This window comes from Notolabrus celidotus, chromosome 10 (genome assembly GCF_009762535.1).
Source record: "Notolabrus celidotus isolate fNotCel1 chromosome 10, fNotCel1.pri, whole genome shotgun sequence".
Taxonomy (NCBI): Eukaryota; Metazoa; Chordata; class Actinopteri; order Labriformes; family Labridae; genus Notolabrus; species Notolabrus celidotus.
In genome coordinates this window covers 24,636,214-24,651,867 of record NC_048281.1, presented here as the reverse complement: position 1 = coordinate 24,651,867, position 15,654 = coordinate 24,636,214, and the positions used below count along the sequence as shown (strand labels likewise).

General features: G+C 40.2%; 1 protein-coding gene across 1 annotated transcript in view; it reads left to right on the top strand.

The window, feature by feature from the left end:
* tmtops2b (teleost multiple tissue opsin 2b) overlaps window positions 1-15,654 on the top strand; it is a 43,790-nt gene that overhangs the window by 8,576 nt on the left and 19,560 nt on the right. Inside the window, exon 2 of the mRNA XM_034693358.1 lies at window positions 13,514-13,839. Within this exon, the coding sequence (XP_034549249.1) occupies window positions 13,514-13,839 (326 nt within the window). The remainder of the gene's footprint in view (window positions 1-13,513; window positions 13,840-15,654) is intronic.

Here is a 15,654-nt window from a genome sequence, read left to right as displayed (position 1 = left end):
CATCAATTTTCAAAGCTATTCATCTATAGAAACTGACCTTAACACAAGCAAAGAGGTGGAGTTGAGGCCACCTGGCGGTCAACTCAGCCATGCTCCTGATTATGCAAATTTATGTATAGCTCTTAACCTCGGTAAATTCAAAACAGATGTGTTCTAAGAAAAATTCAACCCCTGACCATACAGTGTGAATATACATATACAAATACTGCATACACACCAACCCAAGTTTTCTCTCAATATCCTTGGAATTGCAGCTTTAGAAAAAAATCTTTTTGTACCAGGCTGTAAACATGTTTATTTCTGCTGTAAAGATCGGCTTTTTGAATTGGTGTGTATGCGGTATGTGACTTCTGATACTTCCGGAGCCAGCCTCAAGCGGATCCTCGATGAACTGCAGTTTTTAGCACTTACGCATTGGATTCGTATTTTTTGATCGAAGGTTGCCGCTTGGTTTCAACCGAAGACTTTATGAAGCATGGAGGTAGTCGGAGTGATGTCACCGATTTGTTTCTGTAGCAGAGTTTCAAAGTCTATCAACGGTGGTCACCATATTAGAAATGCTGACTCAACCTAACTTTTAGTCGAGCTGAAAGAGGCAAAGAAGTGGAGTTGAGGCCAACTTTTAGCCTCTTCACTAACAGAAACATTGGAAAACTGGAACATTTTATCAAACAGTAGTGTGTGAGGACAGAGAAATCACCTTTTTCATACCAAAATATTTTTTTACCATGACCAGTACTTTTTTTTTATTTACATTTTTTGGGCTTTTACACATTTATTTATAGAGGAGAGGACAGTGGATAGTGTAGGAAACTGGGAGAGAGTGGGGTAATGACATGCCGGGCAGAGGCCACAGGCTGGATTCAAACCCAGGCCACCTGCTACATGGGCGCGCAACTTAACCATTAGTCTAAGTCCACGCCCTTGCCAGGCTTTTTTGAATGGGTGTGTATGTTGCTTCCAGTCTTTTGCAGCCAGCCTCAAGTGGACACTCGAGGAACTGCTGATTTTAGCACTTCCACATTGGCTCCATTTCTAGAGACTGAAGGTTTCTGCTTGATTGCAACACAGCCAAAATGTGTTGGCCTAAACTTGAGTCCCACCTTTGACCAAGAAGATAACCAGTCTTTTTTCGGATAATGTGGTGGCATCTATGGTAGCCAAACAGGTGTTTAGAGGTGCTAGCCCCAGGCAACCCCCTGGACACTCCCCTGCACTGCAGCCATTATGGCTACAAAGTGATCTTTATTTTGATTCTATGTATATCAGGGAAAGGAGTCAAATATAAAACTTTTAAGCAGCAGATGGTGTTATGACAAATATTAACACAAAGGTTGAGTTCAGAACAACATATTGAATGAATGACTAGTCATGTCTGAATTGTTGATCTGTTGGGTTTTCTTGGCCAAAGTGAGAGTGACACTGTGGCAGAAAAACAGCCTGTATCAGAGAGGCAGCACATCCATCATGTTAGTGTTTCTCATCAGTCAGTGCCATGGTTGATCGGTCAGAGAAGAACAACTGACCAACAACATGTCAACCAGGCTACTGTAATAAACCAAGTCCTGTCTTTTTCATCTATAAAAAGAAACTATGATACATGAGAGTAAAGCGAAGAGCTGATCAGTAGAAGAAGACACATTTTTCATGTTTGGAGAACAGATGGCTTTACGATTACAGCGTGACTATGGCAACATGTTGAGCTTAAGAATTAGCCCACCATAACACATTGAAAGCCAATGGGTGTGTCCAACGTCACGCTGTCATTCATTTCTCCCTACTTTCTCTGTGGGGAGTTCTCTGAGAGGGAACTACATAGTGAGTTCAACAGCTTAATGAAAAATCCACATGGATACTAATCAAGCCGGACACCGATAAAGACTTCATTACTGTCTCACAATCAATAGAGATTCAACGTCAGCCAGGGATCAATAAAAGCGGGTATAACAGAATAACTATATAACTACAGAAATAACCGAATAACTTAAAATAATATATACACTGTATTTCTAATAAAACAATGAAAACATATTTTGAGGTACAAGTCGTTCACAGAATAGAATAGAGTAGAATCAGTCTTTATTGTTTACAAAGTTGTACATTTGCCTGAGGCTGTCCTGATACAGAATGTGGGCACAAGAACATTCACGCAATCACAATCAAACAGGACAACAAAATTACACATTAAAAACAGTACGTTATGTTAGGGATTTGATCTCATCAGTCATTTTGTAAGGTTGAGAATGTTTCTTGCACCTGGGATGAATGACTTTAAACATGTTTTTAGTTGCCAGAGGGATTCTATAGCGCCTCCCTGAGCTCAGAGGCTCAAACTGGCAAAAGAGAGAATGGGAATTATCTACCCTGTGCTTTCTTCCTCGTTCTGTCAGTAAATAGTTTCAAGTGACCATGCCAGGCAGGAAGGTGGAAGAGCAAGACACACACAACAATAGATTGAATAGACTAGTTCTAGAATGTGCGGACTGACACAAGGCCTCTCAGTTTTCTGAGGAGATAAAGTCTCTGAGAGTATTTCTTGAAAATATACTCAATATTTTTAAAGAAGCTTGGTTTGCAGTCTAGAACTGTTCCAAGATATTTAAAGCTATTAAGGATTATTAATTTGTCTCCTAAATACTTACTATGGTCTCGGGCCTGTCATCATCATTGGACAAAACTAAAGCCCTGTTTCCACCAAGCGGTTCAGTTCGGTTCGTCTCGGTACGGCACTCATTTTGTGGCGTTTCCATTGACTGAAACCAGGACAGGCCCCCAAATTACCGAGCTGTACCGTCCCACTTTTTGGTACCCTTCTGTTGGGGTGCCAGACATAGCGATCGGACCCTAGAAGGTGGGGCTGGAAACACTGCAGTCCATTGATTGGTCAAAAGAATCGTCACTTCCCGTGCGACAGTGGTAATAAAGAACAACACATAAACCCGCCATGTTTAAATCTCCATTGGGCTTCGGGGAAGATAACTTTTTTTGTTTGGAAAATGGCGTCAAGAAACAGACTTTCCTCGCGTTTTTCTTCTTCGTTGCATTTATTAGCGGGGTACACTGTGTTGCGCTGCCATGACGTCACGCTATTACGTAGCTGACTTGGCTATCGGCTTTCGGCTTACACGCCGCCCACCAAGTAGGGCACGGTTGGCTGTGGAAACACAAACATGATCAGGCGTTGCCGATCAGACCCGTACTAAACTGTACTGATCCATACCAGACCGCTTGGTGGAAACGAGCCATAATGTTACTACATCAAAAATCCTTCCTTTTTAATATAATAGCTTTCAGATTTAAGAAAAGATGCAACTAAATATGAACTTATCTGTGTTTTTCAAACTCTACTTAAAATTGTTTCGATAAGAATCTGATTCAACATCAGACAGGGCACTGGTCATGCTTCTCTTCTCCGTCATTCATTCTCCCTCTACTCTGCAAATGCATGATGGTAGGTATTGCTTGGCTAGTGACCATTGGTGGTACCCATTATGCATTGTGAGATACAATTAGTCCACTACAAAGGGTATAATAACTCACAGTTAGAATCCAGACTGTACCGTAAAATGGTGAATTCCCAATATAATTAATAATCTATAGAAGTGTTTTGAACTTACAAGGTTGTTGTCAGTGAAAAACTGTATCCTGTTATTTATTCCAAAGTTAGACCCACTAGTATTATGTGACAAATTATTACTTTTCCGAACACCCTAAATCTGTGATTACAGGGTTCTAATAAAACTGTCTTGAGTTGGTTATGTTTTGTATTCTTTGTTGTATTCTGTTTTTGATTTCTGGTTTTATTTTGGAGAGTTACCTTGTGTTTCATCCCTGTTTATATTCTGTATTGGTTATATGTTTAGTGATCCTTGTGTGCTTCTAGTCTATCATGTTTCCTGTTTTATTATTGAAGTTATTGCTACCTGTGTGACTGGTTTAGTTTTACTTCCTGTGTTTTCCCTCCTTTTGATTGTCTACACCTGTGCCTTGTTGTTCTTCAAGCACTTCTGTCTCATCATCCCCTGATTGTCTGTGCATTTAAGCCCTGTGTTTTCTCCCTCATGTCGTCAGTTCATTGTTCAGTCTAACCTGAGTGTTGCACCTTCCACGAGTGTTACTACATCTTCTTGTGTTCTCGTGTTTCTCGTGGATTTGTTTCAAGTAAGTTTTGTTTTGTCACAGTTTTAGCTTATTAAATCCTCTTTTTGTTTTCTGTGCACCGTGACAAAAACAATCCTTCAGATTGGAAACAGCTCTTAAAGCAAAGAGATTCCTTAAGAGAGTTATACTGATGGTGTCTCGAGAGAATCTATTATCCAATCTAATGGTTAGGGACAGGAGGACTTTCAATCTTGATATTCCTCAAAGGTTACTATGAGGTTCAGTATCATCAAGATGACATCCATATGAATTCCAGGCGGACACAGTAATCTGAGAATTAATTGTGCCTGTCGATGGTGGTGATTATCACTGATTATGTGTAATTGTAAAATCCTTTATCCTGCTCATTTCAAGCTGCTGACTGATGTGTTGATGATCCCTTTCGGCGTGCCAAGCATGAAATGTTTTGAGAAAATAAAATGTTGTTATGCTATGTAGTAAATGGAGTATTCAACAATAATTATTTTTAATAGGACTGCAGGCGCTATTTCTGTGCAGGTAATGATAGTCCAAAAAATGAATCACAAGAGGAATGGAAGCAATAAGGATTAGATCTTTTTTTGCCTCTATTATTCCTGTTATCTTTTTCCCTCTATCTTTTGCCCCCTCATCCATGATTCTATTTTTTTCTGTGTTGCACAAAAACAAGAGCCCTACTTTATTTCTTCACATGGAGATTATGTTGTATTATGTACCTCTACTGAAACCCAGAACACACCTATTCACACCATGATTAAGTAGAAAGCATACTGCTATTATTCAAACTGTAAAGGAATTCAACAGTATGTTTGCCCCTCTCAACTGTACTTATAAAACCAAACATGGGAATCTAAAATCACAGTCAGATAGTATTGTGTGTTGTCTGCATGAACCAGCATATCAGATTTGAATTGAAGCAAGCATTATCGGATTGAATTACACAAAAAGCCAGAACCAACAGTGCCTTTGTCTGCGTGACTCCTCTGACCTGCCTGTAGCTCTCTGCCTCAACCTTTTAGTGTCTACCAAGAACAAAGAGTCATTTTAAAAGGTCAGATATATGTTGTTTCATTTTATGAAAAGGTTAAGTGGCTGAATTATGTAAAACAGCTGGGCATGTTGGCTGTTGTGGGAATATGTTAAAGTCTGAGGATTAAACTTGCTTGACAACATCACACGCGAAATGCATCCTTAAATATCATTAAAAAAAATCAACACTGAGTGCACACTTGTATTCTAGTTCCTTCACAAAATTTAAGTGTATATAGATGCTTCTGACCCATAATTACTTAGGGAGAAAATGGTATTAGTCTTAGATTGGGTTACGTGTTCAGTCTACAGTATATGCCCATAAATCTATTCAATTGAGAACCTTTATTTATTCTCGAAAGGATGTTGAGGTTTACCTCATTTCCAATGTCATTGAGATCACAGGCACATTAGAAACAACAAACAAACACACATAATCATCCACTAAACATTTGATAAATTAAAACAGATACAGTTTGAGACACAGTGGTCAGAGATCATAGTGTTAAACTCTGCAGAACGGGGAATAGATATCATCTTTAAAGTCTGATGGAGGGTATTCCATGAGTTAGAGGCGTCAATGGAAAATGCTGACCCGACGAGGTCAGTGTAAACCATAGACTGTATGAAATATGGACGTAGTATCCGTGACGTCATCCATCTGTTCCTGAACGTTGTTTTGAAGCCAATCAGCCAGATTGGAACTCAACCAGGCAGAGTGTGACGTAAAGGGGCAGAGTTTGAGCCTCTTAGCCAACAGCTATGTGTTCCCATCCGGGTGTCAAGTCCTTATTTGGGCAAAAACTCATAATCTTAATATCTTCTGAACTGTTGCGTTCCAAAAGATTTTACCCCCCGTACAGTGTGTAGATAGAGAGATTAGCTACGAAGAGCCAAGCTCTTTTTTGAACCAGGCTGTAAACATGTTTATTAATGCTGCAAAGATCATCTTTTTTGAATGGGCGTCTATGTGGTTTCCAGTGTTTCTGCAGCCAGCCTCAAGCGGATTCTGGATGAACTGCAGTTTATAACACTTCCACATGGAGACCGGAGACCGGAGGTTGCCGCTTGGTGTAAACTCAAGGGGCTTTCAGAACGGGCCAATCAGAAGACAGTGTCTTGGTACAGAGTCCAAGGGTTTCAGCATTTAAGCTGTAGCATGTCAATAAATTACATCAGGATAATCTAAAACAGATAAAAACACTGCTTCAACATATCTTTTTCTATAAGAGAATGGAAAGCTGGATTTATTTCTGTATAAGAAGCCATCTTTCTGTTTTAACTTGGTGGCAAGAGTGTTTTTATTCTATGCTTTTTAAATATATATGTAATGGTTAATCATTTATTACTGCATGTCTTGGTACTGCAGTACCTACAATAAAGCACAACCCTCTCTAGCACCCACACTTGATTAGTCAGCGCCTCTCTTTAGAGCATTAGAGCTTTAGAGCGGGGATCCAACCCCGTGTACAGTGTCCTGAATTTAAAAACAGCCCTTACCAAGGATTTCAAAAAAGCCTTCAGAGTGAACACACATGATACCGCATGTGTGTATTTATCAGTCTCATAATGATAATGTTTCAGCTCAACTAGACTCAAATAAAAACACTCCAATCCATTTAACTGCATTTTGAAAATAATCCTTGTGTACTGACCACAGGAATGGCCGGCCCAGTGCTGTGATTTCACAAAGTGCTGCCCTGCTCCTCGCTCAGCGTTGAACTTTTAAACCAGCTTTCATGCAGACACTCAGGCTGATCACACAGGTGACGTCAGATGAAGTCAGTGAGGGTTCAGTGCTTAAGGCTTAGGCGGTGTTTACATTATGATGCAATGGATGGCAGTGAAGGGGGGGGATTTTCATGTTAAACAAATGTGAGTGTTTGCTATCAATATCATAATACCAGATTGGCTTTGTAAGGACTGAAAAACTAAACATATTCTAACAGAACTTTAATTAATTATAGGTTAAATTAAATAGTATATACTCAAACCTGAAGTTAGAATAAAATTATAATAATTTTAAGACTCATGCCTCTTTATGACCAGGAACAGCAAACCGGACCATCGACCAAAATATTGATATCAAATATTTCTTTATATTTAGTTGCTTTATAGTGAGAACAGGTTTGATTGTGACAAAGCAACTTACTGCATGCAGACTTAAAGAGCCTTTCTGCATGTTTTTCTCTGCAAAGTTCAGAAGAAGTATCAGCCAGTTCAAACCAAACAGGGAGTGATTTTTCCTGCAGTTAAAATGTATGTGCACTGGATGTCCACAGAAGCACTAAAGCAACAGAATATGAAAGCTGCTTTAACTGTCAAGTTAAAGATATTATGCAAGACTGGCTGAATAATCAAGTTTCCATAGCTTTAAAGGTTGATATCTCTTGTTTGTATTATACTTACCACTGGCGCCAACGTCAAAGCTGCCAACAGGATGTCATCCAAATCTTAATTAATTCACTGTATACCAAACACCTTTGTCATCCTGTCAGCATTACAGTGTTTAAAGATAGATGTGGCACTTTTAAAAAGTGTTGTTAAAAAGATGTGTCTAAGTTATTTAAAGCTCCTGTGAGGAATTTTTAGATGGTTATTAAACACACTGATATTAATACAAATGCCTATTTATGAGTTAAAAAAAAGCAAACAAGACCAATGAGGAGACTCAAATCAAAAGTAAAGTCCCTTGTGTCATAAAGGGTCTTATTTACATAAAAGTAAGCATTTAAATAGTATAAGGAATTAGTTATTTATCATAAAATTAGGTAATAGATTCCCAGAGCAAATCATTAGGCTAGTTACACGGCCACTGCTCATACCACGGGTCAGCTAGCTCTCTGAGTGATTGTTGATGTTGGGGTTAATTGTTTATGGCTGTGGTTGCTGGCTGTTGCCAAGTTTGCCTATTTTCAGCTGAAAGAGTTTTGTTATTGTTGTGGTTTTTTTAGGCTGAGCATGATCTATTTTTGGCTTAAGGTTTAGACCAGAGTTCAGTTGTGTAATAATGATATAAACATGTTTATTTCAGCTGTAAAGATCGGCTTTTTTGAATTGGTGTGTATGTGGTTTCCGGTACTTCCCGAGCCAGCCTCAAGTGGATCCTCGATGAACTGCAGTTTTTAGCACTTCAGCATTGGACAAATTTTTTTAGACCGGAGGTTGCCGCTTGTTTTAAACAAGATGTGATCTTCCTAACGATTCTTTGGAAGCAATCCTCACTGCAAATTAACTGCTTTTCACACCACATTTTTCTAGCATTCATGAACACTAATTTTCATACCAAATTTTGTGGACACTAAATGAGACTTATCTTTACTGTCACTGTTATTGCACAATTTTAACGTTCAAAAATAGCCTTAAATTTAAGCTGGTTCATGTACTTACTTCTCCACTCTAAGCTTCACACTGCTGCTTAGCTATGAGGCTGTTAAGATGGTTACATGATAAACTGGTGTTAATGGTAACCCATTTGGTACTTGGCAAATGTACCTCAGAGCATCTTGTTTGCTTGAATCAGCAGATGATTTTTTGTGAGACAGCATGCAGTTTGGAAAGGGCAGAGGCGCTGGAGGGATGTCAGATTTGATCGATCAGGTAGAAGTTGATCTCAGTGGGGTACTCTCACTGCTGCTCTGATTGTCTGCACACACAACTTCTGTACCCTTCAACTACGACATATACAGGCTGTTGTGTTACTGTGGTGTACGTAGAAACAGCAAAGGGAGATCTGTGATTTTCTGAATTGACCTCATTGCACTGCTTATGGATTTTATGCTGTGTTGTGACATTTAAACTGTGGGGTGAATACTCTGTAAGGCTGATATGCTGCCTCTACAGAAAATCTTATGTAAATAATCTTGGATCACTGGATGTAAAAATTTAAATGTAAGTGTGACAAATCATTTTTTCTGTGGGTGACATTTTGTGTTTGCGAGAGTCTGGTGACCTGCCCAGAAATAAGCTTGTGTTTCTAGATATGGTACATATATTTCTTTTTCTGATGTTTGTGGTGGTAGAATGATTTTAATTTTTTAATTCTTGAGCGTGTCATGAGTGAAGTGTTTTTTTCCTCTCAAGAGATATGGGATTTATACTCTCAAATTCTCTATGCCTTTAACATGCAGTGTCAATATTGAGTATGGTGCAGATGATTTATTGCAATACAACTTTTTTGAGAGTCAAATTGAAAGGTGTGTTTGGTGCTATCCCTTCTTTTTTTGTAGATTTTTAATGTACAGTGGCAGTCAAGGACAAACGCTGTACAGCCCAGAATATGTCAAGTGGGAGAAACTCAGAAACACATACAGTAATTTAAGTCAAGTACATCCATAGAAACATGATGCAAATAACAAAATCACTGCAAAAACACATGCTGTGAAATTAGAAACAGTTGAGTTAATAGATAAATGATACAAAGTTAAGAAAAAAGCCCAGAAAACGCTTGCAAAAGTAAAATGCGGCATATTCATTCATCACTACAGAGGTGCTCCAGGCCAATAAGAGGTGCTGTGGGGGTGGAAATGCAGTGTTTGTCACTGTACTGGCTGAGTAGAATCAGATACTGTATAAGACATGGGCTGTTTTCGAAACAGCCTGCTACATACTACCTACTAATGTAGTAGGCGGTAGGTACTCCCTACTACATACTGCGTTTGAATTTAGTATGTTATATGGCTGTTCTGTTCGATCTGTGTTGCAGTACGCGGGACCAGACATCACTGAATTTCCGGTTTGAGAAAGCGGAAGTAAACAACGGCCAAGCTGATAGCGAAACTGCTTCTTTAGCATCAACTTATGATTTAAAAAGTTAGGGAGTGGTTTATATGGAATTTAATAATTTTCACAGCACCTAAAAACTGAGTTCCCCCTGTCAAAAAAAGAAGAGAAAAGGAAAAGCTGAACGAGTGCTGTGCATTGTGGGAAACCCAAGGCAGACTGGTCCGATGCATACTGTGAAATTTTCCCGAATCAGTAGACATCTGGGGGAGTTTTGGTTTTGAGGCTCTTTTTCCCATACTACTTACTACATACTGAATTTTGGCCAAATCAGTTCATACTGTTAGTATAGTAGGTGGTTTCGAAAAAAGCCATGGACTTACTGTCATGATGTCACCCATAGATTTCTGATGCAGAGTTTTGAACCCTATCAATGTCACCATACTGGAAATGCTGACTCAACCTAACATTCAGTCAACATAACAAGTGGCAAAGAGCCCCCTTGCTAACAACACTCTGCCTGCCTTTCAGTCAAGTCAGCCATGCCCCTCATTATGCAAAACGTGTGACTCTGATATATGAGTTATAAAAAAAAATCCCCCACTGTACACTGTGTGCTTTTGGTCTTTTTTGAATGGATGTGTATGTGGCTTACATTGCTTCTGGAGCCAGCCTAAAGTGGACATTAAAGGAACTGCAGTTTTACCCACTTCCACATTGGCTGCATATTTCAAGACCGGAGTCTTCTGCTTGGGTAAAATGAAGCCAAGAGCAGAAAATATGAAAGATCGGGTAGTCCAGACTAGATAGGAGGAAACAGCAGCAAACAGGTCACAGAGTGCGATTTGGTAAGATCAGACATTGGGTTATTTCAGGAGGCTTTAGTCTTCCATCACATGTACTGAAGCTGTTTTTATATTCACTTTAATATGTTTATAATCTAATGCTACTTTCTTCTCTCTATGCACTTTTTGAAAGCAGGGCTGGTTTGAATGATGTGAGTCAGACAAAAGATGAAGCTGTATCTTCCACTCTATGTGGCACACAATGATGGACTCAAGGGGTGGGAGAGACAAAGTGCCCTCTCGGATGCTCCTGTGACGAATAAAACCTGATAAAGTGCCAGCTGAAGCGCAGAAAACGTGATAAGGTGCTCTCCCCGTGAAAAAAAAACACATTGCAGTGTTCACTCCACAACGGAAAAAACATGATGAAGGGCTCTCTTGGGTGTCCTCTCAGCAGCTATAAAGGGTGCCCAGCATGTTTGACAACTTACTACATGCTGATGCATTTTTTGCCCCTCAGGCAGCCAGAGACCACCACTGTGGACCCATTTTTACACTTTGTGTTCAAGAAGGGATGAACAGAGGTTGAGGTTTCGCTGATTTTAATCTTTTTGCCTGTGAACAAACAGCCTCAGGCAGAACACATCACTAAGGAGGCTTTTATTTTTTATGCAGCGAAAGAACTGGAAATGAGCATGGGGCAGATACAAGTCCTGCATACAGTATCAGGATCCAGTCTCACTGGTTACTCCTCTCTTCCTTTGCTCAGCCTCATGGGAGCTTGTGCAGAATGAGAATTGGTGCTGAAAGTCATAGAGTTCCCCAGGATGGCTTTTCTTCATTTAAAGATTGAATTATAACCCCACAAATCTTCTTATGCTCATGAACACACTCACAGTCATAATGTTGAGTGGTGTTATTACTGTTGCTGAGTGTTGGGAATGCTTTGTTGTCATTCTGGGTGATTTACAGCACTGGAAAACAGGGCTGTCACAGATAAATAATCTTTTCGTAGTTGCTTGTTTTGTCACTCGGCTTTCAAGGCTTCAAAGAGAGCTCAGATGTACTGTAAGCACATGATGACACATAAGAGATGCTTTCAAAAAACACAGTGAGTGTGAATAAAAATGAGTCTGCCAACACAAACAAGGGACGAGCTGTAAACCACAATAAAAAAACCCGACCAAACTACTAAGAAAAACCTAGACAGTGTAGAAGGAATGATTCAGCTCACAAGTACTTGCTGAGCCGAGTTTAATTAATTACTCAATGATCAATTATTAATTGGAGTGGCGGTGAAGGCGTCAGAAGTCCTCACACTAAAAGGTTCAAATGAAGAGCAGCAGGGGGTCGAGGCATCATTATTTTGGTCTCCCAGTGTGATAAACTCATTAGTGATAATTAACTTTATCTTAGACACTTCTAAGACGTATTGATTGATATTTACAGTCACAGATCTCTAACCAACCGTCTTGAGTTGGTTGAGATGCAAAATAGTTGAGAAACCTCGAATAATACGGATGTTTATTGCACAGTCAATTAAAGTATGTCGATCAAACATCTTGTCTGTTTACACATTTCCTTTGCAGCGTGCAAGTTTTTTCATCATGTGAAGTTTGCAATCCTGCTTGCTTCAGGTAGGGTAAAGGAGCTCGGACTACCGGCCAAATTCCACCAGATCCATGTCCGGTCCGACTCCGATCCGTCAGGGCAACGGATCTGATAAGTTTCAATTCTAGTCAATGTGTTAACTTCCACTGGATCCGCTCCATTGCGTTCCAGCTGTGTCTGTGATCCGGTGGGTCGGAACGCAACGGATCTGATACGCAAGACTCTATTTTTGCCGGATGCCGGATATGCTTCAAAATCAATGAAAACTCACCCTGCCTTTATTTGGGACAGGCATCTATAGGAGGGAGGCCTTTAATTATGAATCCCTTTTTTTTTTTTTTAATTTGAACAAAACGTTTGAGAAGTAAAGAAATAAACATTGTTGCAAGAATGGTTAACTGTATATACATTTAGTAAACAAATTGCATATTAATTACAAATCAGTAATTTGACCATGCTCTGTACTGTGTGTCTATTCCAACCTGCTGCACTCAGAGATAGAAAGAGAGAGTATTTCAGTGCATGTTTTATGTGTTGCGTTATGTCACATACGTTATAACCCATATGATTACCTGTAAAATCTTGCTTTAGCGACAGAGATGCCATGTTTGTCTTCGTTGTTGTACCAATCTTGGAAGCCAGCACACATCGTTGAATCTCCACTATCCTTTCTTTCACTCACTGGGGCAGTCATTTCTTTGGTCTTCATCCTGATTACTTTACGGTGACATAATGTATTGACGCACTGTGAGTGCACACAGAAATGTAATGCTCCATCTAATTATCAACCCTCCTCATACTAATGCCAGATGATGTCTGGGTTTTGACAGCATGACAGCTTTCAGGTCCCAAGGTGTTCTGTGCCACTGCAATCAGTAAATGTAAATTGTGGAAGTAAAAAATCTGGTACTTTATTGTATAACTAGATAAACAATGAATGTACACAGGCCTCTTTTTGAGACCTGCCTTTATTTGTCAACATTCTCCTGATCAGCAACTATAGCATACCCATGCTTTACCTGCTAAACAAACATGCTAGCATTTAGCCAGAAGCCTTGATGAGCCTTAAATACTAGTGAATGTGGCTGTCGACCGCAGAATGACTTGTTTTTATTTCATTTCAAGTGCACTCAGCATTTTAAACCTAGTTGGACACATATTCTATTTTCATGTAAAGTTCAGGTGTCTATGTAGATGACTCACAGGTACCTCTCTGTCTCCTGCAGGTATTGTTTCGCTGATCTCTCTGGTCATCCTCTCCTACGACCGCTACAGCACTCTGACTGTTTACAACAAGCGTGGGCCGAACTACCGTAAGCCCCTGTTGGCTGTCGGGGGCTCCTGGCTGTACTCTTTGTTCTGGACTGTGCCCCCTTTGTTGGGCTGGAGCAGCTATGGCATTGAGGGGGCGGGCACCAGCTGCTCCGTATCCTGGACGGTTCGGACAGCTCAGTCGCACGCCTACATCATCTGCCTCTTCATTTTCTGCCTGGGGATACCTGTGCTGGTGATGATCTACTGTTACAGCAGGCTTCTGTGGGCAGTCAAACAGGTAAGGGCATAAAAGTGTCTACATGTGTGTGTGTTGACGCTTCTCTCTCCTGTTTGATGTTGAGTGTTTAACTAAAACTTGCTTAAATTGACCCGCAACCAAAATCTACCAAAAATAGCTTGTGCTCCATTTAGAAGATGGCATGCACCCATGGCTGATTTAAAACCTAATTTTCAAAGTACTTCAAAGTGGCTTCAACTTGAAATGCATCTCTGTAGGTCTAGAAAGTGAAGGCTAATGGCTTCACTTCTCTAACACACATTAAAGTAAAAAAAAGTGATATCTACCTGAGAAGAGCAAACACTTGTCTGTAGTCCAGGGTAGCCTTGCAGGAAACAAGGTGGCCATCATGACCTTTACCAGTCTTTGCATACCCACTGGTCATGCAACAGCCTGGGGACTAAAGCATGTGGCCTCTCACTCTCATAGAGCCCTGGTTGTTCGAGGAAGAGCTATTTTCAGTAACGTTTCTGGTCTCCCAGGGGACAAGGAAGTATGTGGAAAATTTAAGTCTTCCCGCATGTGTCTGCAGGGACGATAAAAAAGCTCCTTTTTATGCCTGAGGGAGAATCTGTGCTCTCCTGAGATGGCATGCGCGTGTGTGTGCACCGAATTGCAAACATACAGTAGTGTTTGTCCCATACATTCAGTATGAGCCAACAGCTGAAATCCCACCTGTATGGATGCCCTAAAAGAACAAGAGACAAAAAAATCATGAGATCTATTTTTGAAGTCAGCTGTCAGTTGTTTTATCTCCCATGTTTGTGCCTGAGGACAAAGTGAAAAAAAGATGAGGAAAAGAAACAAGAAATGTGGAACAAAAGCTCTTAGATACTCTTTTTAGAGGTGATAAAGAATGGAAAAATATGGAACAAAAACATGAAAATTAACAATTCAGGCTCATTGTTTGAATTCAAGTTATTAATATCACGGCCGACTCTATCCCTATTGGTTTTCCTCTATGGGCTAACCTTGTCAATGGCATTGTGAATTGGAAAAAGGAAGGGCCCAAGTTGATGAATAGCAGAGATAACTGGTGGAAATCCCAAAAGAGAAGATGGCGTCTTGAGAGTTTTGGGAGCTGAAGATCCCCTATGTCCATGTCTAAGTGTTAAAAATAGACTGAAGTCACGGAAAGGATACCGATGAGTTCCAGGTAGAGCTGGCTGAAGCCAACTGGGTCAAGACAGGAGGAGAGCAGCAGTGGGACAAGCCCATTCTTTCCTTTTATCTCTATAAAGCCTACAGACAAATTGGGAAATATATGCACGGGCATCCAAGCCTTGGAAGCCCGAGGGGGTTCCCTTGAGTTGTGTTGCCATGACATTAAAGACACAAGTAACATAAAATGCAGCAACTACCCAAGGCTAAAATGTGTTGGTTTCTTCCAGTTCAACCTCTGAAACCTCCCTCGGGTTCACACAAAGTTGTTAGTACAGATGAATTAAAAGTAAAGAGAAAACTTTTGGAAAGAAGGAGATTTTCCTCTCATGCTTCTCAGGGCCCTCATACACATGGTAAACTCTGTCACAGTACAAGCTGCTTGCTCTGTTTGCAAGGCTAGAATCCATCCAAAAATTCTCCTCAGACCTCCTCCAGATGTCCAGCTTTGATCACTCTGTGCTCTCATTTTTGGTCTTCCTGGGATAAGGGGAAAGAGTCCCTGCCAATCATTCTGAAAAGCTGGGATTTTTCCATACCAAGCCCAGACAGCTGACAAACAGAGGCACAGGATGGTGACGGATGTGATGGTGAGACTTCAATGCTACATTTCAAGTTTGATGAATTGTGAAATCTGTGTACATACATCAACCG